The sequence below is a fragment of the Lentinus tigrinus genome (genome assembly GCF_003813185.1).
Source record: "Lentinus tigrinus ALCF2SS1-7 unplaced genomic scaffold L226scaffold_1, whole genome shotgun sequence".
NCBI lineage: Eukaryota > Fungi > Basidiomycota > Agaricomycetes > Polyporales > Polyporaceae > Lentinus > Lentinus tigrinus.
Genome location: NW_027137910.1, coordinates 1447765 through 1470775, shown reverse-complemented (window position 1 = coordinate 1470775; position 23011 = coordinate 1447765). Strand labels below are relative to the sequence as shown.

At 54.8% G+C, this 23011-nt stretch overlaps 6 protein-coding genes across 6 annotated transcripts; 3 read left to right on the top strand and 3 right to left on the bottom strand.

Moving 5' to 3' along the window:
* Positions 1-1014: 1014 nt before the first annotated feature.
* On the bottom strand, positions 1015-1816 carry L226DRAFT_528312 (uncharacterized protein). The gene is made up of 3 exons (XM_067679325.1): positions 1716-1816; positions 1329-1665; positions 1015-1269 (listed from the first exon to the last, which is right to left on the bottom strand). Exons 1-2 carry the CDS (start codon positions 1717-1719, stop codon positions 1445-1447), a joined length of 225 nt encoding a protein of 74 aa, XP_067542684.1. The 5' UTR covers positions 1720-1816; the 3' UTR covers positions 1015-1269; positions 1329-1444.
* A 129-nt stretch (positions 1817-1945) lies between these two features.
* On the top strand, positions 1946-2910 carry L226DRAFT_528311 (mitochondrial 54S ribosomal protein mL40). The gene is made up of 2 exons (XM_067679324.1): positions 1946-2582; positions 2640-2910. Exon 1 carries the CDS (start codon positions 2011-2013, stop codon positions 2575-2577), a length of 567 nt encoding a protein of 188 aa, XP_067542683.1. The 5' UTR covers positions 1946-2010; the 3' UTR covers positions 2578-2582; positions 2640-2910.
* L226DRAFT_528310 (PCI-domain-containing protein) lies at positions 2813-5064 on the bottom strand. The gene is made up of 12 exons (XM_067679323.1): positions 4897-5064; positions 4755-4842; positions 4626-4704; positions 4322-4571; positions 4189-4263; positions 3992-4126; positions 3839-3938; positions 3625-3781; positions 3481-3572; positions 3300-3433; positions 3139-3251; positions 2813-3082 (listed from the first exon to the last, which is right to left on the bottom strand). Exons 1-12 carry the CDS (start codon positions 4936-4938, stop codon positions 2920-2922), a joined length of 1428 nt encoding a protein of 475 aa, XP_067542682.1. The 5' UTR covers positions 4939-5064; the 3' UTR covers positions 2813-2919.
* A 121-nt stretch (positions 5065-5185) lies between these two features.
* On the top strand, positions 5186-12971 carry L226DRAFT_556074 (uncharacterized protein). Its single transcript, XM_067683102.1, has 13 exons — positions 5186-5837; positions 5887-5991; positions 6043-6796; positions 6848-9848; positions 9910-11243; positions 11297-11502; positions 11553-11723; positions 11774-11877; positions 11940-12092; positions 12153-12243; positions 12298-12459; positions 12521-12675; positions 12729-12971. Exons 1-13 carry the CDS (start codon positions 5243-5245, stop codon positions 12807-12809), a joined length of 6912 nt encoding a protein of 2303 aa, XP_067542681.1. The 5' UTR covers positions 5186-5242; the 3' UTR covers positions 12810-12971.
* A 941-nt stretch (positions 12972-13912) lies between these two features.
* On the bottom strand, positions 13913-15919 carry L226DRAFT_607295 (LTV-domain-containing protein). The gene is made up of 5 exons (XM_067685781.1): positions 15742-15919; positions 14889-15686; positions 14511-14832; positions 14264-14446; positions 13913-14215 (listed from the first exon to the last, which is right to left on the bottom strand). The coding sequence occupies exons 1-5, from the start codon at positions 15880-15882 to the stop codon at positions 14022-14024; spliced, it is 1638 nt and encodes a 545-aa protein (XP_067542680.1). The 5' UTR covers positions 15883-15919; the 3' UTR covers positions 13913-14021.
* A 166-nt stretch (positions 15920-16085) lies between these two features.
* On the top strand, positions 16086-22998 carry L226DRAFT_528307 (uncharacterized protein). The gene is made up of 19 exons (XM_067679322.1): positions 16086-16274; positions 16339-16387; positions 16441-16513; positions 16576-16803; positions 16860-17011; positions 17063-17287; positions 17349-18371; positions 18438-18872; positions 18922-19041; positions 19095-19256; positions 19310-19420; positions 19471-19698; positions 19757-19824; positions 19872-20228; positions 20283-20819; positions 20871-21061; positions 21112-22102; positions 22156-22434; positions 22489-22998. The coding sequence occupies exons 1-19, from the start codon at positions 16240-16242 to the stop codon at positions 22826-22828; spliced, it is 5604 nt and encodes a 1867-aa protein (XP_067542679.1). The 5' UTR covers positions 16086-16239; the 3' UTR covers positions 22829-22998.
* Positions 22999-23011: the final 13 nt, after the last annotated feature.

The following is a 23011-nucleotide window of genomic DNA, read 5'->3' as shown; positions in this document are numbered from 1 at the left end:
ATTCGGTTTTAAATTTACGGGAAAGGCAACTATGAGCCACCAGTTACAGGTTGGCTAACTTCATATGTACCCGGGCCACATAACCGTTGAGCGCTTGGGCAGTTGAATGCAATATGTCCCGGCACTTTTCTGCGTCAGATATATGCAAGTGAACTTTGGATCAGATGTGCCATCCCACTTCGTCTAGTACAGCAGAGCCAAGTGGTGATTAGTATTAAATATCACAGTAGTCTCAACGCATCACATGTTTACCCTCAGGCTCTTCCTCCACTATGGTACAGCACAATAGAGACCACAGGATGCAACCCCAGCGGACCGCAATGTGTCTTGAATATCATTGCAATCTTTCCCTTCTACATTGGCGGGCTGTATAATCATTGGCAATGATAGATGTCGAGGTCGGGAATAAGCTACCTGATAGCGTCTGCTGAGCCTGTCAGTATGTGCCAAAGCGAGGCTGCAATCTGAACGAGCCTGCATGCCGGTTCCTAAGACAGATTGGTAAGCTATGTCGCAGGATTGATATGAAATACCACCCACTGGCAGGCCATGGTACGAGTGCATGAATGCACGTTCGACTGACGTTATGTTTACAACCGCATGAAACGTCACGATGGCGGCCCGCTCGTGCCTTATAGCATCGGAACGTAGTCATAGACTGCGCAAAGTCAACGCAATCAGTAGCGTCTTCCGACGTCGGTGGCTAGGCCAATACGAGCAGGAGAAGTTACGACAAGGCCGGTGGAAGTATGAAGGCCCCCATGACGTGCAGCTGGTCACTATCCGGATAGATGGGAGGCATTCAATCAGAACGTGCCTGGAGCGGGAAATGAGCGGGTGGTCTCCGTCACCAGTAGCAGGACCGGACGTACCACGCCGGTGGGCTCGATGACCGCAAAAGCCGCCGAACGCGCGTATCGAAGCTGGGCACGACGACCATACCCAGTTGAAGGTGTGCATCAGATGCAATCCGCCACTCCGACATCGTCATGCGTGTGTAAATCAAGGGTCCTTCCCCTGTCGCGGCTGTTTGAAGGAGTCGTCCATGCCAGACAAGTCGGCGGAGGTAACCAGAAGGCATTTGCCCGCAGGGACGTAGACTCCGCTCCTGACAATGCCACCGTGAGTGGGTAGTTTGATGCATTTTCAAGTAAGCCCCTTAGACAAATGCGGGCATTCACAGCAGATGCTGAAGCCACAGTTCTGAGGTCACAACGGATGTCCGATCCCAGGACCTCATGCGTACCCACACGGCCCCTTCTCCTAGACCTGAAGCGCGTGCGAATGTAAGCTTGATTGAGAGCGTACTTAATTTCGGAGATACTCACCCATGCAACGTGTTCGAAGCCAACCGGAGGTCGGGCGCACTCATCGACCATATACGCCCGAGGTCACTCAGCGCCGGGTATTCCTGGAATTCCGGGGAACGTAACGGTCCATTTGCTTAATGCGAGCGGCTGGAGCTACCAAACGATGAGCGGTACTCCGAGGCGTCCTGCAATAGCCATAGATTTCCGTGACGGACGAGGGGAGTCCCGGCGTGACTCAATTGAACCTCGCCTGCGCCGAGGCGCGGCAGGCCCTTGTTCGACGCAATCCACGCCGATGGCGGAGGGTAGCATGTGGCACATGAAGCGAACACAACGCACAGACCGCTGGCTGGAGCTTTGCTTCGTTAGACCAGTCCGGTGTATCCCGTGCATGGTTGAACCTACGCATCACTGGGCGCGGTGTATGCCTCCAGTACTACTAGTGGATGCACTCGCACTGAAGGATATGCGACAAGCGAATATGTAGGACTCAACCCGAGTGATGGAAGTACAATAAGACGAAGCTAGTGCGGACAAGCAGGCTTGAAGCAGAGCAGTCGTGTACAACGGCAGCCGACTCGGATTACGAGCGCCCTAGCGCTCGACGTGGACGCGCCGCCAGCGGAGTGCCAAAACTTGCTCTTGACTTCGACACACCGCTGTCTGTCGCGCCCGCCCGCTCCCTGCTGCTGCCCGCGCTATGTCGTCCTCACTTCTCGCCGGTGTCAGCAAACAAAAGCTCTCCCTGCGCGTATCGCAAACGTCGGTGCGGTATGCTGGCAGGCAAGAGTCGGGGGCCGACCCGAAGAACGACATCATCCGCCGCTCCCTCTACCCGTCCAACATTCGTAACAGGCCGTCGCCCGTGGGCACCTGGCGGCCGGACGTTGGACGTCGGCTTCAACGCGCAATCCCTTCAGTACAGGCCCATGAGACGATCGAACGCGCTTGGTTCCTCCACCAACGGCATATACGCCGTGCGCGCGCGGCAGAGCTCCAGCGCAAGTTCGAGAGCGTGCGCGGTGCTATGGAGACTCTGCGGCACGTCGCACCTGACCTGTACGTGGAGGCGAACAAGGAGGAGGACCCGAGAGCGAGGAGCTCGGCTGAGACGGAACTGCTCAAGAAGCTGAAGGGTCCGGAGAAGAAGGCGGTGGAGGCAAGGATACGGGGCTTGTTCCCCAGGGAGTTGCGCATGCCGACGGATACGCCCCCCAAGAATGGCTGGATCTACGACTTCTCGCCGGTCGTCCGGCCCTCGCCATAGCTGCGGTGTGTGCACACCGTTCATTCTCCGGCTTCCGCCAAACTAACACACAGCATTTCAAGACACCGTCCGCGCAAACTCTGCTCACTCGCGGCCGCCTCGCTGTGTTCCACTAGTGTACGATCCTCGCCTAATACGTTACATCCCGCACCCGGAATCCACGCACATGTCATCCTATGTCATCGCGGTGTTCCAACAAGGAGAGTACCTGACATGTCCAAACACGGCTGGAGCGCTGCGGCGGTGCATGGCACACTTAGAACGCGATATGATTGTCTGAGGGTAATGGTACAATGACTTGCAATCGAAAGCACGAGGCCAGCGCGACATCCTACAAACATCTCACCATCTGTCAGGGCCTAAACCAAAACTATCTGACATGCCGTAACCACCATAGTCTCCTCGCGAGCCGCTATGGTTCTTCCCAATGACTGTCGAATGTATCGAGTCAAGCGCGGTACTCCATTTATCCAGGGCGCTGTAACGCTTTTTTTGGAGACTATGCCTGTAGGAACGGGCAGCTTTAATCACGGATCGGAGTATATGCGCTGTGAAACGTACTTCGACTCTAATTCCAGACGCATGGCAACTTGGTCGATTCGGCCTTCTATCCTGCCTTCTAGGATGAGGCCAATGAGGAGCTCTTCTACCTCATCGGAGTCGACGTTCAATTGCTGCAATTGGTTTAGACCCTGCTGTGTTTGTGGATATAACGATCGCACCTTGGCCAAGAATGTGAGCTCGAGGCGGGTATACGGCTTGATTAAGTCGATGAGATATTGTGTTCGCAAACTACGCAAGAGCTCGCCGATGTAGGACCTGATGAAGGGATCGTCCATGATAGTGGCCTTGTTGTCTGCACATGGTGTCAGCGTGTTACTTCGGTCAAGAGGAATGTCTCACCTCGCAAGATCTTCTCTGCAGCATGTACTTCGCGACGCTGGTACGCGTCCACGAGGTCAGTCATCGCCTTGATCTGAGAATCATTCTTGTACCTGAGGCCACTGTCAATTCGAAGACCGAGACATAGCAGAAGCGACGACTTACGGCTTGGTCTCTTGACTGTCAAACGGATTGACCTCGCTGCCCGTCAGCATGTTAGCAAGCACAAGATACTTGAGCACTTGTATCCGCTGAGGAGAACCGGCTTCATCGTAGTTCTTGAAGGAATCAAAGAAGTCTTCGCTTGCACGGTTCCACTGGCCTGTAGCACGAGCGAGGTGAATCAACATAATCAGCAATACAGGTGATCGATCCTCACGTTCACCCATCCACATCTTGCCACCGCACTCTTTGATGACCCCAAGAATGCGTGGGTGAGGGATCGCAGAGCGCACAGCGTTCGACGCGTTGTATATCTCCTGCAGAAAGGGTCAGCTTCAACAGTGAGAACCCAATGGGAAATGTTAGCGACCTTCAGCTTCTTGTAGTTCTTCCTCTCGTTATGCATTTGGATCTCAAGGGCATAGATCTCCAACAATTGTGTGCCTTTCTGAGCCTGATCCTCCCCGCTCTCACCGAGCGTCGCTTGATACAGCTCGCTCAGGATCTGGTCGTCGGTATACATGAGAAGGTGTCGCTTATCGGTACAGATCACTCAAAAAAGCGAACCTTCTGCAGGCGACCGTACTCCTTGCGATCGAGCCAAAGCTTCGCGAGCTTGAGGTTAGTCTTTGCCGATAACCGCTGCATCCCTTCGTTTCAGCACACGATATCGAGCATGACAGAGGTCGAAGTTGCGAACATCATTCTTGGCTTCGGCAAGGGCGGCTTTGGTAGCCTCGTAGAACTGTTCAAGGATGTTGACCTCCACAGGACCGCTCTTACCACCACCGACGTAGTCCAGGATGCTGTTGATGGTCTTCTCGGCATAGTTGCGGGTGACAGCAGACTTGGTATATGTCAGAAGCTCTTTGTATGTCCTCAAAGCATCCGCTGGTCTGCGTAGGACGAGGAATAGTAATTTGGTGGACTGCTTCAACGCCTTGAATCCCCTAAGACGTGATATGTGGGTCCAGTCAAGGACAAGAATGACATGACAGACGTACCAATCACCCTTTTCCTCCTCCTTGTCGACGATTGCTCGGAACTCCTTCAGAGCCTGTTCTGGGTTGTCCTCTTTCTTGGCTATACCCGGCTCAGCTCACGCCACAGCGCCGACCTGCAAGGGTACTCACATTTCGCAGTATAATACATGTTCTCAACATCAGCACTTTGTTCCTCATCGCCAGAGCCGCCGTCGTCGGAATAGTCGAAACCGTAGTCCTGCGATATTGTCTCGTGAGCATACTAATACAGGTGTCTGGGACGGGTACGGACCTCGTCGCTTCCTTGCATGTAATCTGCATCATCGTCATCCATGGTAGGTGTGGTATGCTACAAATAAGAACAGAAACACGAGAAGGAAGAGAGAGAAGAGACGAGGAAGACGAGGCAGCGGTGGTTGTGGCACAGGAGAGAGCGCGCGGACGAGTACTTGCGCAAGCGACTAGATTGGGGCCGCTTGCAAGTTCGCGTCGCGTGATTGACGCGTCCCCGGATATGGTAGAGAGCGCTTGCGGGGGAGTGACATCGTCTTGGCTTGAGAGCTGAGCTCGGCTAGCTTGCCCTCCTCCACCTCGCTTACTGCTCTTCATGACCCCATGCTCCTCGCTATCTGACTGCAATGGAATCATCCGTTGACTCCCTCTCGAACCCCGCTCAGAGCGCACCCTCCTCCAGGTCTCGCACCAGCACCAAGATCGTCGACGATGTCACCAGCCTGACTTCATTCAACCCCTTCTCGGAGGAGGACGAACATGATCAGTCCTCGTACGCACTCGTGTCTTCTCTGTTCTCCAAAGTCAAGCATACCCTCTCTGCGCCCCTCTCCTCCACTGGCCCCGCTGCAACACCAACACATCCAAGCACCGCGCCCGAGAGGGTGCCGGAGCAACGTCGACCGTCTCTGCAATACTCCAGTTCTAGTCAGTCCAACAAGTCTGGACCAGAGAGACAAACCCCTTTCAATATTATAGTCTCAAATCCTGCTCCTCCTCTCGTTTCTCTCACCCCAGTTGTCTCAGAGACTCCCTCATATGCTGGAGATGACCGGCCTCCATCTCGCGGAGGCTTCTATGGGGCGGACACTGCGGACGGAGGTGGATATGCTATCCCCGGCTTCCCCATCCAAGATAGTGATGCGCGGAGCATCCGGACCAACGTGAGCTTGCGCCGGTCTGCTTCGGTGTCCAAGGTCATACGTAGAATCCGCGGCGAAGGTGCATATTTACAATGCTCCTGATAACACTTAGTTGATTGGGTTTACAGGTCTATCTCGTGACTATTGGATGGATGACGAGCTCTGCAAGGAATGTTATGACTGCAAGAGCGTCTTCACAACGTGGAGAAGAAAACACCACTGCCGAATATGCGGTCAGCATTTCTTTTGCTCAGTGCGTTTCCTTTACTAACGCAATGTCGCAGGACAAATCTTTTGCTCCCGATGTGCCTCCAACATAATCAAAGGAGCTCGTTTCGGTCATGAAGGGATGGTTCGAGTGTGCAACTTGTGTTTGGACAAACTGGTCAATGTAGACGATGACGAAGACGAGGACGACCGCCGATCCATCATGACATCCGTGACCTCACCCTTCGCAGCCCACCAGTTTGGCTCGGAGTCGCGTTCATTCAATCTTTCTGCCCACTCACAGTCCCCATTCGCGGCATCTCAACTCTTCGGTCGCACCGACGAGCCTTTCAATCTCTTTTCCATAGCTGAGACGAAGCGAGCATATTCAGGTTCCGAAGATAGCGGTTTTGGTTCTCGTCCCATGACGCCGTTGGACGGCTTCGCTTCAGCAGGATTCCTTCGCGAGAACCCAGTGCCATTCCGGAGGGCGCTGACTGAAGAGGATAAAGATCCTATGTCCATGGTCGATAAGTTCCAGCGCGACAACTCCCCCACTGCCGCGGGATCTAACACGCCCATCGATTTTCCCGTGACGGTTCCAGTGACAGTTGAGGGCGCTACGAGTACAGTACAGTTCCCCATGAGCTCTCCTGAACAACCCCATGCTGTCGAGAGTCCGGGCGTACTGCGGTCGCGGTTCAACTCCTATGGCGACTTCGATGCTTCCCCACCGTTCATCCGCAGCCGCGTGCAGAGCCGCCTTGGAGAGAGCTTCAGCGCTGCACCATCCGGTGAACCGGGCTGGCGCACTAGAAGGGAAAGCACAGCGTACGTGAGCTACTCTACGCGCTGTTAGACCTGACACTCATTTGACATCAGCTATGCGCAGGAGCTCAATCTGATCTCTATGTTCCACCTCCGTATCATGCTGCGTCAGATGCTTACTGCTGAGGACATCCCCAACATACGCGAGTGGGAGGAGACGCTACTCAAGCTGGCTTTGAGGATAGCTCGGGAGCTCACCTTCACCGCGCATCCTCACAGACAAGGCGCCGATATGGATGTTCGTCGATACGTGAAGATCAAGAAGATCCCGGGTGGGGCACCCAAGGACTCGGAGTATGTCGATGGTGCAGTCATCACGAAGAACGTCGCGCATAAGCAGATGTCTCGAAATCTGCGTAATCCACGGGTGATGCTCGTCACCTTTCCACTCGAATTTCACCGTGTGGAAGGCCAGTACATGCATTTCGGACAGATCTTCCGACAGGAGAAGGAGTATCTCGGGAACTTAGCAAGCCGAATCGCTGCATTGCGGCCGCACGTGGTCCTCGCGGAGAAGTCTGTTTCGAGGCTGGCCTTGGATGCTCTTGCGAAGCGTCAGATAGCTGTCGCACGAGCGGTGAAGCCGTCTGCCGTGCAGTTTGTCGCGCGGATGACTCAGGGCGATGTCTTCTCGTCGATGGACAAACTCGCGTTGGAGCCTCATCTGGGGCATTGCGCCCGCTTCCGTCTGCAAACCTTCGATCATCATCTCATTCCCGGCCGACGCAAGACCTACATGCGGTTTGAAGGATGCAATAGCGAGATGGGATGCACGATTCTGCTTCGTGGCGGCGATATCGAGGTTCTCCGACGTGTCAAGAAAGTCACTAGGTTCCTCGCCTTCATCGTTCGGAACTTGAAGTTGGAGACTCACCTGTGGAAAGACTCCGTCATCACTTTGCCTCCGTTGTCTGTGGAAGCCACGCCTCCCTCATATGCCTCCGACGCCACCACACCCGTTGCAGGGTCCGATTTCTCTGCCGCGCACTCTTCTGCATTCATTGAGGAGGTCTCTGAGCACCGTCCGGAACATCCCATTGAGGATCTTCCGGATGAAGACGCAGAACAGATCCGACTCTCGCGACGAATACAGGAGTCCTTGGAGCCCTACAGGAAGACCTTCATATCCGTCTCGGCCACTTTGCGGTTCCCACCGCCGTATCCTATCCGTCGAATGAAGGAGCTAGATGACGAGCTCATGCGTGTGAAGAGAGAGTGGGAGGATGAAGTTATCCGGCGAGAGGAGCGGGGTTCTTCCATGCCTAAGCCTGAGGACTCTTCGGCTACTGTCCAAGTCACGGCTTCCACGCCGGATCCAGACGACATCGCTGCCCAAATCGAGTCTCTTCCAATACCGGACATACCTAGGACCCCCACCCCTGTCGACAACCTCCCCAAGCTTGATGAGCGTCCAGGCTACTTCGATCTTCCCCTCACGACCTCTCCCAATCTCTTTGCTCAGAGCATCATCTCCTCCCCTTTGCCGCGTACGCCGTTGGAACGCGCCGCTCTCCAGCTCAGAACCGTGCAAGACATCGCACTCGAGAGTCGCTATCAGCATGTGAAGTGGCAGCACTCTGAACAACGCCGAATCTGGGAGTGGTACCTGCGGAAGAACAGAGACGATTTCCAGGTGGAGAAGTACCAGTGTATCAGCCTCTGGGAACTTACTCTCCCGATGGATGAGCTGGGCATGCACCGTGCGTGTTTCCCGCCGAAGCTGGAATATATCACCTTTTACGGCGAGAACGATTGCACCCTCGGCCAGTTCATCGAGAACGCGGTCATGGATACTCTTCGGCAGTTCTTGGATCCTAGGGCGATCTGCGAGAACAAGAGCTGCAACCAGCCGCTTGCGCGGCATTGCAAGTTCTACGTTCACAACGAGACACGCCTTTGCGTCGCGGTCGAGCAGTGGGATGGTCAGATCATGAACCGTGGAAATTGGCCCCCATCTCCCGAAACCATCATCACCTGGAGCGCATGTCGCGTCTGCGGCTCCGCAACGCCGTTCATCCCCGTGTCTCAGGAGATGCAGCGGTATTCATTCGCAAAGTTCCTCGAACTCCACTTCTATCCCGCGGACGTCCAGCTTGTGCAGGGTGCAGGGTGCCAGCACAACATTTACCAACATCATGTCCGCTATTTCGCAATCAAGGGCATGACCGTGCGCTTTGTGACAGACCCCATCGTGCTCCACGAGATCGTCTACCCGCCTATGCGCATCCGCGTTCGTCCCGAGACGCAGCTTGAGATCAAGAACGCGGACTACCAGAGGCTCCACCGCAGGAACTACAATTGGTACTCGGACCTGATCGGCGACTTGCAGATGCTCCAGAAGGAGGCGCAAGAGGCGTCAGCGGGGGACGAGGAGGCGGTGGACGAGCACTTCAACGTGTACATCGCGGCGTTGATCAACAAGGCTGATGCGGAGAGAGAGGAGATCGCACGACTCATCGACCAGATTTACAAGGACACGCCCCCAACGGACACGCTCGCCCTCAACCAGGTTCGTGCGTACCGTCAGGATCGGATCGTCGCTTGGCAGCAGGACTTCGACCGTCTCCCGAAGATGCGCATGTCTACGTCGTCCGAGAAGGGTACGATGGGCGGACGTCGTACAGCGTTCAACTCCGTTAGGGCAATATTCCCTAAGCGGGGTGACTTCTACCTCCCAGACTTTGATCGCGCTGCACCCGCGAGTGTATCGGAGGTTGAGGAGAACCTGCCATCGATGCCTACCCTGCGTCGCGTCACTGGAGACTCATTCATGTCTATGTCCTCTGCCTCAGAGGCATCCGAGTCCGAATCGTTGTCTGGACCACCGGATGGGCCACATGGCGAACCATCCCAGGAGAAGCCCAAGGAGGCGACTCCGCCTTCGGAGGCTGAGAAACCAAGCACAACCGATGCGACTGTGACTCCGGAACACCAGCCTGCTTTGCTCCCTCCCGCTGAGATCAGTGCAGAGCGGTCTGACCCGGATAGCGACTCAACCATTGGTGCTGGAAGGGGCGAAGGTTTGCTGTCAGATGATGGAATTTCTCCTCCCCAGGTTTGTCGCTCTGCTTCATCCTGTCTGGCCGTCGCAGCTAACTATGACTCACATTGCCCAGGCGGAACCCCACTGGCCCATGGGACCATCTGAAATCGACCAGAGGCCCGTGCCTGCGATATCGCGGTTGCCTCGGCGAGTCTCTGTGTATCCCAGCGTCGCAGAGCTGGTGAAGAAGTACCAAGACTATCTGCCTCCTCAGGGCGTGGAGGATCTGACAAAGACCGCTTTGGCCCCCGGCGTCCCAGTCTCCGAGAGTGAACAAGAGGGAGCTCCGTTGTTCCGCCCCCGTCCTCGTCACAGGACTCGTCAGCATCAGCAGACGTTCTTAAGCAAGAGGTCCTCCGTGTCTGACTTCGAGTCGAGTTATGCAGCCAACATCGCGCCTAAGTACCTCGCGAAGCGTAACTTTAGTCAGTCTGGTGCAGGCAGTCGCATCCCGATCGGAAACTACCCTGACTCCCGTACCGCTTCCCGACGTACTTCGCCGGATAAGCGGCCCTCCTTCTCGCGCATGAACACCGACTCATATGTTCGTCCTGCAAGGGCCTCATCACCCGCGGGCAGGTCCACGGCTGCACCCGGTGCGAAACCTCGCTCGAAGCCCGTTGTGCGGCTTGGTCCTAAGGACAAGGTCCCTCCAGCCCGTCCATCAAGTATCGTGAACCCGAAGTCCACATTCAGACGCGCCCCCGCCCCCGGCTCGAAAGTCTCGAACATCGCCAAGCATTTCGAGCGCATGAACAGGGAGACCGAGCGAGCGAGTCGTCGTTATGCTGTTATCCGCGGGAAGCGAGCTCGTCCCGTGGCGTCGGCTCGTGCGAAGGTCGAAGTCCTAGAAAGTATCAAGGATGCTATCAAGGACGAGGAATCGGAGAGCTCAGACTCAAGCGAGGCTGACGATGAGGGCGGCGGCGAGGACGATGACAACATCGACCAGAAGAGCCCACAGAAGAGTCCTCTGAAGATTCCTGAGACCCCGCCTCCAGCACCTGCTGTCCTTCTCGAACCTGCTGAAGAACAGCCTGCAGTTACCTCTGCCGGTGAAACCATTGTCTCGGGTGATTCGGTCGAGGCTGCTCCTCCGGAGCCTGCCACGTCTCCCCAGGAGATCGAAGTCCCTCCTTCGGCGATTAGTTCCCCAATGCTCTCTCCCACGGCAGCTCATGGGATGATGCCTATGACTCCTCCGCCCACTGACATTGACATTGAACCCTCTGGTCGGCCTTCTATCCTGAAGGCGTTGTCTACTCTTTGGCCTCAGCAAGCACCGCTTCGTGGCCGCTCTGAAGTGGACCCAGATGATCCCATGGCTGATCCTGAACATATCTTCCGGGACTCATCGATGGTCGTTCGAACCGACGAGCCCACGTCTATCATTGCCCTAGCTTTGAAGTAGGTTCAAAGAACAGATAGCATCGCATGCCATAATTGACCACCTTGTACAGTTCACCGCAGTATCGGGACATGTTGTCGAAGTCCCGGGCTGAGAAGCGGTTAGCGCGCGAAGCAGGCGGCGAAGCGTTCATGCCCGACGATTGGTCTGTGGCAGAGTCCACATCAACATGGGGCGTGGTCAATGTGGATAGCACCGACGGTGCCGACCCCACGGAGGAACTGCGTGTTCCGTCGTCGAAGCTCCCATGGGCGATATGTAAGCGGCCGTCCCCTCGGAGATGCGGTAGACTGACGATGTGTCCCCAGCTTTCGAGAGTGGTGGTTTGACCATCAGTTGTACGGTGCTATATCCGGAGCAGTTCGATGCGTTGCGCCGGACATACGATTGTGAGCGGAGTATGATAGAGTCACTTGCACGGTGTGTCAAGTTCGACGCCAGTGGGGGAAAGTCCGGCTCAGCGTTCCTCAAAACGCTCGGTATGTCGCATTGACTCCTTCTCTTTACTTTGTCGCTGATGGAGCTCTAGACGACCGGTTCATTGCGAAAGAACTCTCTAGGGCTGAACTTCAAGCGATGGAGACGTTTGCGCCTGCCTACTTCGACTATATGTCATCCGCCGTCGTTGCTAAAGTAGGTGGTTAGACTATCGGCACTCATGCGAATTTGGCTTATTTGGTCTACCGCGCATACAGCGACCTACTCTACTCGCGAAGATTTTTGGATGCTTCAAGATCACGTTCCGCAAGTCGCAGAAGCACCAAGGTAGTAGCAAGTCGAAGGTCACACAAATGAATTTGAACCTGCTGGTCATGGAGAACCTATTCTATGACCGACACTTCTCCAAGGTTCGCATGCTCCCCAGGTCCTTCAGATCTTCAGAAATGACTCTAACACGATCATTCTAGATTTACGATCTCAAGGGTTCTACTCGCAACAGACACGTCCATGCCACCGGCCGAGAGAACGAGGTCCTGCTAGATGAGAACCTCGTACAAAGTAAGCTGCTCACTTGCACTTCGCGAAGTGCACGTACTCAACCACCCTATCCAGCGGCCCACTTGACGCCGTTCTATCTCCGCGAGCACTCGAAGCGGATATTGCGAGGCGCCTTATTCAACGACAGCAAGTTCTTGGCCGACATCAACGTCATGGACTATTCGTTAGTGGTGGGAGTCGATAGTGCGAAGAATGAACTCGTGGTCGGCATTGTCGGTGCGTCTATGCTTTCCACTGAAATCGCCGAATGCTGACTTGAGTTCGTACGATGTGCTAGACTATATTAGGACCTATACGTGGGACAAGAAGCTCGAGAGCTGGGTCAAGGACTCTACCTTCCTAGGTGGTGCGAACAAGGGCGAGCCGACCATCATCGGTCCCAAACAGTACAGGCACCGTTTCCTCTCCGCTATGGAGCGGTACTTCCCACTGGTTAGTCTCCGCACCGCGGACAGATATCTCTGATACTTATTCGCACATTTTAGGTGCCCGATCGGTGGATGAAACAACATGACGCACCAGAGGAGGAAGGCAACAGCCTCCTCGACCTTTGGCCTGATTGGTGAATATCTCTGACCATGTTCAATCAGATCACATTGTCGTGCGCTTGTACTCTACTAGGTAGATCATATTTTTTACGACTCCTATGTTTTGGTCTTAACCGCTTCTCGATACCACTTCTATATCATGTACTATACCCTACAATACATATGGACTTCACTCGCACCATTGAGTCAAACATCGGCCTCGATCAACTGACGACCACAACCAAGTCAACATGCAGTCGACGTAGGTCTCCTCGTATTCCGTAGGCATGGAATATCTATATATAATATAGCCTGGGGGGGATCTTTGCGCCTCTCTGCAGCGCGCCCCGTTCGTCTCACCTGTCTGTCGTCTTACATGTGTCGTCGGTCTGACCTGTAGAGACAACTGAGATTGTAAGTGTTTGTCTGGCTTGCGTCGTCGTCGCGGTGGAGGGGCATTTGCAGTATCTAGATCGACTCGGCCATCACGGCCATCAAACAGTGTAAACATCTACAAAGAGAACCCAAATATGCGTACACACCCTCCGAAGGCTGGCGTTACTTTCAAGTACTTTAGTACTCCAAATAATTCATGGGTCAGTTCATCTTGGACCTCAAGTTGTTACATGTGAAGCGTCAAATTTATATTCAGACAATATCAGGCCAGGGAAGGTCAACATTCACGGGTTTTATCGTCACTGGCGCTCAAGCCTGTCCTTCTTAATGCTCTTTTGCTAAATCGTCTCAGTATCCCTTACTTATATCTTTGCTTAGTCACTATGTGAATCCCCAAGGAGATAGATTACTCTATTTACCTGAGCTATTTGTCGTCGCTTCTCGGTTCTCTGCAGTTCAGTTGCTGGGGCTGAGTCCATTTTATTACTGTACATTACGATCGGAGTACAACTAAAGTCCGATTAGTCTTAGTCTCAGGTCCGACGCTTACTAGACTCAAGTCAGCTTTATTACATTTTGTATGCTTCGTGAATATAAGCACTCTTAAGCTGGTACATTTTCCCTTCCCTCTCCACGGCGTGTCTCCTCCATCTGGTCTTATCAAACTGACCGTGTTGCAGACTATCATTGATTCATTCTTGGTCCCGCTCACCAGCTACGGTGTCCATTCCTCACGGCATTCACGTGCAATATGTTCAACGTCACACAGTTCCTCGTTCAGCCTCCCGTGCAGAGCACAGGTGACGTCTAGTCTAGTATACAACTTCAACGACACAAACGTACGAGCACTAGTACTCAGAGCTTCTTCATCTTCGTCTTTTCCCGCTGAGCTAACGACTGAGATTGTTGCCGCGTTGCCTTCGAGAACTGCTCCTTGGTCGCCTTCTTGTCCGACCGACGGGCCTGGCGCTCAGCCTTTACGGCCTGCTTGCGGGCCTTCTTCTCCTCTGGTGTCTCGTCCTTCGAACGAGAGACTGTGACGCGCACAGCTAGGGAGACATCAGTGGATGTGGGCAGTGGACATGAGTATGACGTACGACGAGTATTCTCTTCGGCGTCCTCATCAGTCTCGGACGAATCTGCCTGAGCAGGTTTCTTCGAAGGCTGCTCCTCAAGCACAGAGGGAAGTCCAGTCTTGGGGTCAAGTCGGATCTTCGGGACAGACTTGTCATTCCGTGCCCGGATCAGTCGTGGATGATTCTCCAAGTTGCTGTATGTCGCTAGGAACAGACGTGTCCATTAAGTGTCTGTTAGGCTCTACAGTCCCAATACAGAAAGGCTCACTCAAGATAGTCTCGCAGTCCCACCTGTCCTTCTTTTCATCGACGTCAAGCGGCATGAGGATGTCGTCACCCTCCGAATCGCTCTCTTCCGCATCACGGATCTTCGCCTCTCCGAGAGCCTTTCGGACGGTGTCAAGCTTCTCCGTAGCGGAGCCGGGGAGCGTGGGACGCATTTTGCCCGCAATGACTTCGTACTTCTCGAGGAACTCGTCCATCATAGAATCGAAGTCCTCCCGGGCTGCGATGAGGTCAGGGGCCTCGTCAAGATCGTCGAGGGACGGCTCTTCGTCTTCCTCGTCGGAAGAGTCGTATTCTCGTTGAATCTATTGGGAGACTCAGTTTCAGCTCTTTGTAAAGTAAACCGTCTCGCGAGACATACCTGATCGAAACGTTCGTCCAGGACAGTGAGGTGCTCGTTCCGCCACATCGACGAGCTGCTCATACTGTAACCAGACGCGTCGGACGCGCCCTTACGCCGCCGCTTCTTCCCTCCGATGACGGACAACTGAGGGAGCGTTCCGATTGTATCTCCGCCTTCTGAATATGCGTCTAGATCGGATGTCTCCTCGTCCTGGGGACCGGACTTCTGCTCTCGCTTGTAGCGGGCGAACCTAGCTTCCCAAGACTCGTCTTCGTCATCCGCAGGTCCCGTCTCCCCCTCCACATGTTCAACTTCGCCGTCCGGTATGCCCTCCTCCCTAAATTCGTACTCGAAATCCTCATCCACTGCACGTTCACCGTCTGCAACCAGCTCTCCAAAGAAGTTGTCTTCTATTCCCTCGTCCACGAACGCATCATCCTCGAGGGCCTCAAGAACCTGCCGCAGATGCGGGTCCATATCCGGTTGAAAGCCTGCAATAGAAGAAGGGATCTCTTGCTGTGCTTCATAATTTCTGGGAAGCTCGGACTTTGAGGCGAGCGTCCCCTCGGGGAGGTCAAGGAGTTCGATGGGATCCTTAGCTTTTCCCTTGCCTTTAGACTTTGACGGTGCCTCGAGCCAAATGCTATCGACGCCATCCTCCTGTATGCCAACGGGCTTTAAGTGCTGCATGTAGTCATATTGTGTGTCGTCGAAGTAGATGCCATAGGCGGCGGCCTCGCCGATGTTCGCTCGCTGCTTGTCGTGTGCGAGATCGGAAGGCGCCAAGAGCTGCTCGAGCTCTGCCCTGGACTTCCCCTGAGCAGGTGGTATGTGAGTCATGTGCTGAAGCCGAGAGGTATTAATTGCGCACCTTGACCAGGTTTCCGCGCACGACGGGCTTGAGGACGTGCTTGTTTGCCTCGGGATCATGGATGAGGGGGTCGCGCTGGGAGCGGTGTACGACCTGGAAGTGCTGTGCGCCGGGCTGGCGGAAGATGGACTTTGGAGGCATGGCAGCGAGAAGTAGAGGAATGTAGCACTAGAGCCTGAGGCAAGCAGCAGCGGACGAGTTTTTTTGGCGATGCTGTAGATCGAGGATCGATCTCTAACCCTAGATGCATCGTAACCCTAGCCTCGATGCGCTCGGTCACTCCATTACGTAATCCGCGTCCTCCTTGAGTTGGACGAGTCGATGGCTGCTCCTCGTCGTCGTCTCCGCTGACCACGGCCTCTCGCTCTGCTTTCCCCCACCGCTCTCTCCTGCTGTCTGCTTTCTTCTATCCCTTTGCCTCTCTGCTCTCTGCTGGTACCATTTCTGCTCTGGGAAACGCGCTCTAGCGACATATTTGCCCGTCAGGAGTCCTAGACCATGCAGAGAGAGCACCTCCGAAGAGGTTTCTCTATATACGTGTCTTTTCCCTCACATGGCTCTCTAGGTGATGGTGCTGACACTGCTTGACGTTTTTACTAGCCACCAAAAGGTTGTCCTCGAGGTTGACTTCTCCGGGAGCCTATGGGTATGTCACAAATCCACACTTACACTCTTCTCTTACACCGACCTCGGCCACAGGGCCACACCGAGATTACTGTTGTTCCAACCAGCAAAGACCTCAAGACGCTACATTTGCACGCTCGCCAGTGTGGTCAGTATCATGACTTGTGCTATCATCGTATCTTGCTCGCGTGTGTCTCATCGCGTGTGCAGTCATCCACAGCGTGACTGTCGCTTCCCACCCCGCAGATTTCGTCCATTCGGATCCTCTTGCGAGCCTCACCATCTCCAATGTAGACATACACAACCATCCGGAGCTCCGGAGGAAGGTCTACTCGTCGCTTCAGGAAGGAGATGAAGGAGAGCTGTCCATTGCGATTCCGAAGGAGGTGTCGCTCAGGCAATCTGGCCAGCGGGCAGTTGCTGGAATCGCCAGCGAAGGTGCGTGATTCGCTTTTCTCTCTCCACCTGACCATCCGGCTCACTATTATGTGCAGCCGCCACACCTGAACCACAGACACCTGGCCAACAAGGGCATAACGCATTACCTGTTCCGGAGTTCACTCCCATCCAGGTCAAGATATACTACAGCCTCAAGAACCCCGCAGATGGTATCCAGTTTGTACAGCCGTCGGAGTCGTATCAGACGGTCAGTATGTCGGTACTATGCCGGCGTCCGCAAGATCTGACGTTCCTGTAGCGTGTACCCCATGTCTATACTACCCCTTCATCCCCAGATGCCGCACGATGTTGGGTGCCCTGCGTCGATAACCTATGGGAGAAGTGCACTTGGGACTTCGAGTTCGTAGTTCCCCGGTCACTGGAGCAGCACGACGCACTTCCCGAGGAGGAGGAGGAAGAGGAAGAGGATTCAACGGAAGACTACCCGACGGTGGTGATTTGTAGTGGAGAGTTGGTGGAACAGGTGTGTCCACTCCGCATCAACGCAATTCATGCTGCCTCAACTACGGGTTGTCTCCGTTCAGATTGCTCATCCAAACAACTCCAGCAAGACCATCTTCATTTATTCCCAACCCATTCAGACGTCTGCTCAGCAGATAGCATGGGCGGCGGGCCCCTTCCATACTCATCCAATTCCTACAGACCTCAGCACCGCTGAGGATGCCTCCGGTACGACACAACCTCTCATGCACGCCTTCTGCCTACCTGGACACGAGTCGCTCCTTGCTACGACGGTATCGTTCATGCGCTCGGCCATGAGCTTCTATGTCAATGAGTTCGGATCTTACCCGTTCGGCTCTCACAAGCTGGTCTTTGTCGAAGAGTTGCCTTCCCAGCGGTTCGACGCGGCCACGCTGTCTCTGGTTACCGTCGATCTCCTTCATGGGGAAGATATCATCGACCAAGTATACGAAACACGACATAGTCTGAGTCACGCGCTCGCCTGCCAGTGGATAGGCATCAACATACACCCGAAATTCTATTCGGACACTTGGCTTGTTAACGGCCTCGGCCTCTACATCACTGGGCTCTTCATGCGAAAGCTCTTCGGCACCAACGAGTACAGGTTTCGCTTGAAGAAGGACATGGAAAGGGTTATTGAACAAGATAACGGTTCGATGCCCCCAATATGTCAGCCGTCATCGTATGAACCCCCAGATCCTGTCCACATCCCTTTCATCAACTTGAAGGCCCCTCTCGTCCTCCACATCCTTGATCGTCGACTGGGGAAGTCCGGTACCTCTCTCGGCCTTTCCCGGGTCCTCCCCAAATTATTCCTGTCTGCTCTGAGCGGAGAGATGACCAACAACCAGATTTCCACGCATCACTTCCTCAGGATGTGCAGGAAGGTTAGTGGCATCGATCCACGCTCGTTTTCGGAACAATGGATCTACGGGAGTGGTTGCCCGACATTTGGCTTCTCTGCGTCGTTCAATCGCAAGAAAATGGCTGTCGAAATCACCATGCGTCAGGAGGCCCCCGCGTTCAAAGCGAACGAGGACAACGAGGTGAACAAGCTGCTGTTCAAACCAGTAGGGTTTTTCGAGGTACGTGAATACATTTGTTCGGCGTCGAGTAGCCTCCTTACTTATCACTTACTCGTATGTACACAGGGCCAAATGACCATTCGGATCCATGAAGCGGACGGTACGCCGTACGAGCACGTCCTGGACATCCGCAGCCCGTTCAAGCGGTACGAGGTTCCGTTCAACACGAAATACAAGCGTGTTCGGCGGAATACGAAACGTTACCTCGCGCGCCAAGCAGCCGCACAGGCGGCCGCTGAGGGCGACGCCGATGCTGCCGCGGCGATGGACATGGTGGACATGGGTTTCGGCCTTGAGGTTTGGGAGAAGGAGCAGGAGCGCGAGAACTGGAAGGTCGCGGACTGGACGGAGGAGGACGAGCAGAACATGGCCGGGCAGACGTATGAGTGGATTCGCATCGACGCGGACTTCGAGTGGATCGCGGCCATTGCGTTCGACCAGAAGGACTACATGTGGGTCTCACAGCTGCAGCGGGACCGAGACGTCGTTGCGCAGTACGAGGTACGTGTCTTGTAGATGTGCGGAATGCGAATGTTAATCCTTTGCGAAGGCTATCATGGTTCTGTCGAAGACCCCGAACTCTATCATCTCCAGCACCTTCACGAAGACAGTTCTCGTGACGAACTACTATTATAGAATCCGATGCGAGGCTGCGGCAGCTCTTATGACTGTAAGTGAACGCCACTTCGTCATCGTTCCTTCCTCACGGAGTCATGTGTGAAGTGCGCGAACCAAAGACTCGATTGGATAGGCCTCTTCCACCTCTTCAAGTTGTTCCTGCGGTATTGTTACGAGCCAGACGACTCGAAGGCGGACCTGTTTAGTCATACCTACGTGCCGCGGCCCAATGACTTCAGCGACATAGCGGAGTACTTCGTGCGCAAGGTACGCACGCTGTGTCTACCCCGTGCTTGACACAGGCTGATTATCCGAGCCAGGCTATCCTCACCGCGATCTCCAGGGTACGCTTCGAGAATGGCAAGACTCCCCCTGTCATCCGACGGTTCCTCATCGACCAGCTTCGCTTCAATGATAACACCACGAACCCAGTAGGCACGCTGATTGGAATCTGCGGGCTCGTTGCTTACCTGTTTTGTAGTATGCCGATGCTTTCTACATCTGCAACATCATCTCAGCGCTGGCATCTGCTACGGTGTCTGCTCGTCCACCGGAGCGTGGCGAGTTCATCTCGAATGACGCCGGTCCTGTTCAGGATCAAGAGGATCTCGACTTGTTGAAGAGAGCGCTGGCTGAAGTGGATCGGTATCGCAGCATGGATCGTCTCATTCCAACATACCACAACGTTGTCACCGTGGCGGTCATCGAGGTAGCGTTTGCTCCCAGCCTTGTGCACTGCAACTAGGGTCTGACTGCAACCTACCCAGTTCCACCTCCTGCTGAGTCTTGCCAGTCTCGTCCCACATGACCCTCGACCATTCTTCCCGCTCACTCGGTAAGTGGTGCCTTATTCATTCTGATGGCATGCTCATCGCAGCACAGTGAGGGTAACTACATCGCTGTCCGTCTCGCAGCTTTCGACTACATCTTCCTCGGGAAGTGGTATACCCCCAAGATCATGCGGTATATCCTCTCTGTCATGGCTTCCGACTCGTCTCGTCTAGTTCGGCGACATGTCGCGAGAAGCGCATGTCAGAGTCTTGCGCTGCTCGTCAGTATGGGCGAAATGAAGACTCCGAAGGAGGCGGACTCGCTTTTGATCGAGGAGGACGGCAATGGGGGCGAGAAGATCAAAGAGAACAAGAAGAGCGAGCTTGACCTCATGATTAAGGCGTTGCGCAAAGATCGGGAGGTTGGAAAGAACGAGGTCATCCGGGAGTTACTCATGCCTATTGCCCTGTGAGTACGCCTGTCCACGACCCGAGGGCTCTACTGATCGTACATGCCGTATAGTGCACCTGAGACCGATAGCGAAGTCCGGTGGTGTCTGATTAAGCTTGCGGACCTCCTCATCCGCGGTTCAGAGGAACAACCTCCGAAGGTTACTATCCACCTTCCTCCGACGCCTGTCGTCGAGGCGCCTCCACCCATCCTCCCTCCCGTCAAGCTCTCTACCAAGCCGCCGCGTCCCATCAAGGCTGGCGGTCCTCCAACACCGAGCCCCCGTACTTCCTTCACACTTCCTCCCAAGCTCAAACTCGTGCCCAGCAGCGCGCAGGTCGATGTTTCCGCAGCGCCGACACCTTCTGTAGCTGCTCCCCAGATTGCGACTCACAGACGTGGTGGAGACTTCTCTGTGCCGAAGGTACCTCCGAAGACAGCCCCTGTTCACAAAGAGAAGGCAGGAAGGGTCGCTCCAAGGGCTCAGGCGAGCGGCATGAGTGCGCAAGACCTGACGGCGTGCAAGAATGCCCTCAAGAAGTTGCAGGAGCACAAGAAGGCGTCACTCTTTTTACAGCCTGTCGACCCTGTGCGCGATAGGGCACCTAAGTGTGTACTCTTGCGTGTCTCTTTTGGATGTGTTGCTGACATGCTCGTTAGTTACTTCGACATAATCAAGTCCCCCATGGACTTGGGCACGATGGGTGCGAAGCTGAAACAGGGGCAGTACAAGAACCGATTCGAGTTCGAAGCGGACTTCAAGCTCATGATCAACAATGCGAAGACGTACAATATGCAAGGCAGCTTTGCGTATAACGAAGCGATCGCCATAGATTCGTTCTTCGACAAGAGTATGTTCATCACTTCCCGATATATCTGCTGTGACTCACGTCTCCTGCAGTATGGGTCCGCATCAACAAGACGTTGGAGGCAACAGCTCACAAGGCTGCTGCTCAAGCTCAGGCCGCGCCTCCTCCTCCTCCTCCGCGTTCCATTCAGATACCGGCCCCGTCGAAATTCTCGAAGGCGGGTAATTCTGCCCCTCCTCCTGCCTCCACGCCCACCGTGCCCACCATCAAGCTCAAGATCGGCGGTGGCGCTTCAGGTCCCAACGGCGTCGCGCCTTCCCCATCGACTTCGAAGCCTGCGCCCAAGCCGAAAGGCAGAAAACCCAAGGAGCCGAGGTTGTCCGAAGTGCCCCCTCCTGCACCCATTGCAGCTCCCGCTCCGCCGCCTCCCGCCGACGAAATCGACGATGGGTCGGCCGATCTTCTAGCCGAGGTCATTGCGATTGAGGAGCAAAGCAAGAAGGAGAAGGGTCATGACCGTCGACACCAGTCCCAGGCGTCCACTCCTTCCCATAGGGAGAAGGAGCGGGAGAAGCCTCCAGCGCCGCCTCCAGCTGACAAGGGCAAGGAGCGTCAAGCTCCCAAGCTCATCATCGGGAAGCGAAAGAAGGAGGCGGACCTGACAGAGGACGAGATCCTTGCGCTGGCTACTCCTGCGAAGAAGGAGCGACCTAACGCGCTTATTCCCGGCCCATCAACTGTTCCTCCTCCTGCACATCCGAATCATGTGGTTACCCCTCGGCATACGGAGTCGCCCGTGCCAGCCAGGAATGGTATCACGATCCCGAAGCTCAAGGATCGTCCACCCAAGTCGTCGCCTCCTACGTCCGAACATTCCGGCGTCCCTCCGCGTATCTCGATCAAGGGCAAGGAGAAGGAGCCCTCGCGACCCGCAACACCCAACGGGAAGCCGAAGAAGACGCCTGCTCAGGCAACTCCTATGAACGAGAAGAAGTGTCGCGAAATCTTGCGCACTTTGTCGAAAATCCCGGAGTGTCACATCTTCGCGAAGCCGGTCGACCCTATCCTTGATGGGTGTCCAACGTATGTCTCCTTGGTTAATATATGATGCACGTGCTAACATTTTCTGGCCACAGGTACTATGAAGAGATCAAGAACCCGATGGACTTCAGCACGATCTCTTCGAAGCTGAGCAACGGCCAATACTCGACCATGGAGGAGTTTGCGAAGGACGTCGAGCTGATCTTCAGCAATTGCCGGATATTCAACCCTCCGACGACATATCCCACTCAGTGCGCAGACATCGTGGAGAGAGCGTTCAAGAAGGAATGGGCGAGGGCGACGGAAAAGAAGCTCTCGAGCAACGAGAAGAGTGCTCTGAGGAAGATGATGAACCAAATCATCTCGGAGCCACTGTTCGTATACCCCTCTTCTTTGGCGAGGAGGCACTGATTAGCTACTCCTCACAGATCTTGGGTGTTCCGCGAGCCCGTCGACCCGGTTGTTCTCGGCATCCCGACGTACTTCGATGTCATTCCTCGCAAGGATGCTCGGGATCTGAAGACGATCCTGCAGAAGCTGAACCAGGACAAGTACGACTCTGTCGACGCATTCGAAGCGGACCTGGATCTCATGATCCGCAACGCGATTGTGTTCAACGGCGCGGATTCGGAGGTTGGCGAGTTTGCATTAAAGCTGCAGAACAGATACCGCGAGCTCCTCGCCCCGATCAAGGGCGGGGGCAATGCGAAGCGCAAGGGGAGCGAGATGGGGAAGCCGCAGCCAGCGAAGAAGGTGAAGCTGGGCTAAGGATTGCTATGATCATACGTGGACTATTATTCGCTCGGAGTGTTTTTTTTTGTTGTGTTCGATCGCACCTGCTTGTCGTCTACGCACATGGCTGTACAACGTTACCGTATATTACATACCATGCTCTATTCGCTGTCCTCTTTGCAACCAGCCAGTGCCCAGTCTGAGGGATGATGTCATATC

Bases quoted from the DNA above. Each gene is read 5' to 3' on its own strand.
- L226DRAFT_528311 (XM_067679324.1), top strand. From the start codon at position 2,011: ATGTCGTCCTCACTTCTCGCCGGTGTCAGCAAACAAAAGCTCTCCCTG.
- L226DRAFT_528310 (XM_067679323.1), bottom strand. From the start codon at position 4,938: ATGGATGACGATGATGCAGATTACATGCAAGGAAGCGACGAG. The intron at 4,572-4,625 runs GTACGTCTGTCA...ATCACGTCTTAG, and splicing joins GAGGAGGAAAAGGGTGATTG to GGGATTCAAGGCGTTGAAGC. The intron at 4,127-4,188 runs GTTCGCTTTTTT...ACCGACGACCAG, and splicing joins AGTACGGTCGCCTGCAGAAG to ATCCTGAGCGAGCTGTATCA.
- L226DRAFT_556074 (XM_067683102.1), top strand. From the start codon at position 5,243: ATGGAATCATCCGTTGACTCCCTCTCGAACCCCGCTCAGAGCGCACCC. The intron at 12,244-12,297 runs GTAAGCTGCTCA...CACCCTATCCAG, and splicing joins AGATGAGAACCTCGTACAAA to CGGCCCACTTGACGCCGTTC. The intron at 12,676-12,728 runs GTTAGTCTCCGC...CGCACATTTTAG, and splicing joins TGGAGCGGTACTTCCCACTG to GTGCCCGATCGGTGGATGAA.
- L226DRAFT_607295 (XM_067685781.1), bottom strand. From the start codon at position 15,882: ATGCCTCCAAAGTCCATCTTCCGCCAGCCCGGCGCACAGCACTTCCAG. The intron at 14,833-14,888 runs GTATGTCTCGCG...GTCTCCCAATAG, and splicing joins TGGACGAACGTTTCGATCAG to ATTCAACGAGAATACGACTC. The intron at 14,447-14,510 runs GTGAGCCTTTCT...GTCTGTTCCTAG, and splicing joins GGACTGCGAGACTATCTTGA to CGACATACAGCAACTTGGAG.
- L226DRAFT_528307 (XM_067679322.1), top strand. From the start codon at position 16,240: ATGCAGAGAGAGCACCTCCGAAGAGGTTTCTCTAT. The intron at 19,421-19,470 runs GTAGGCACGCTG...CCTGTTTTGTAG, and splicing joins ATGATAACACCACGAACCCA to TATGCCGATGCTTTCTACAT. The intron at 20,820-20,870 runs GTGTGTACTCTT...CATGCTCGTTAG, and splicing joins GTGCGCGATAGGGCACCTAA to TTACTTCGACATAATCAAGT.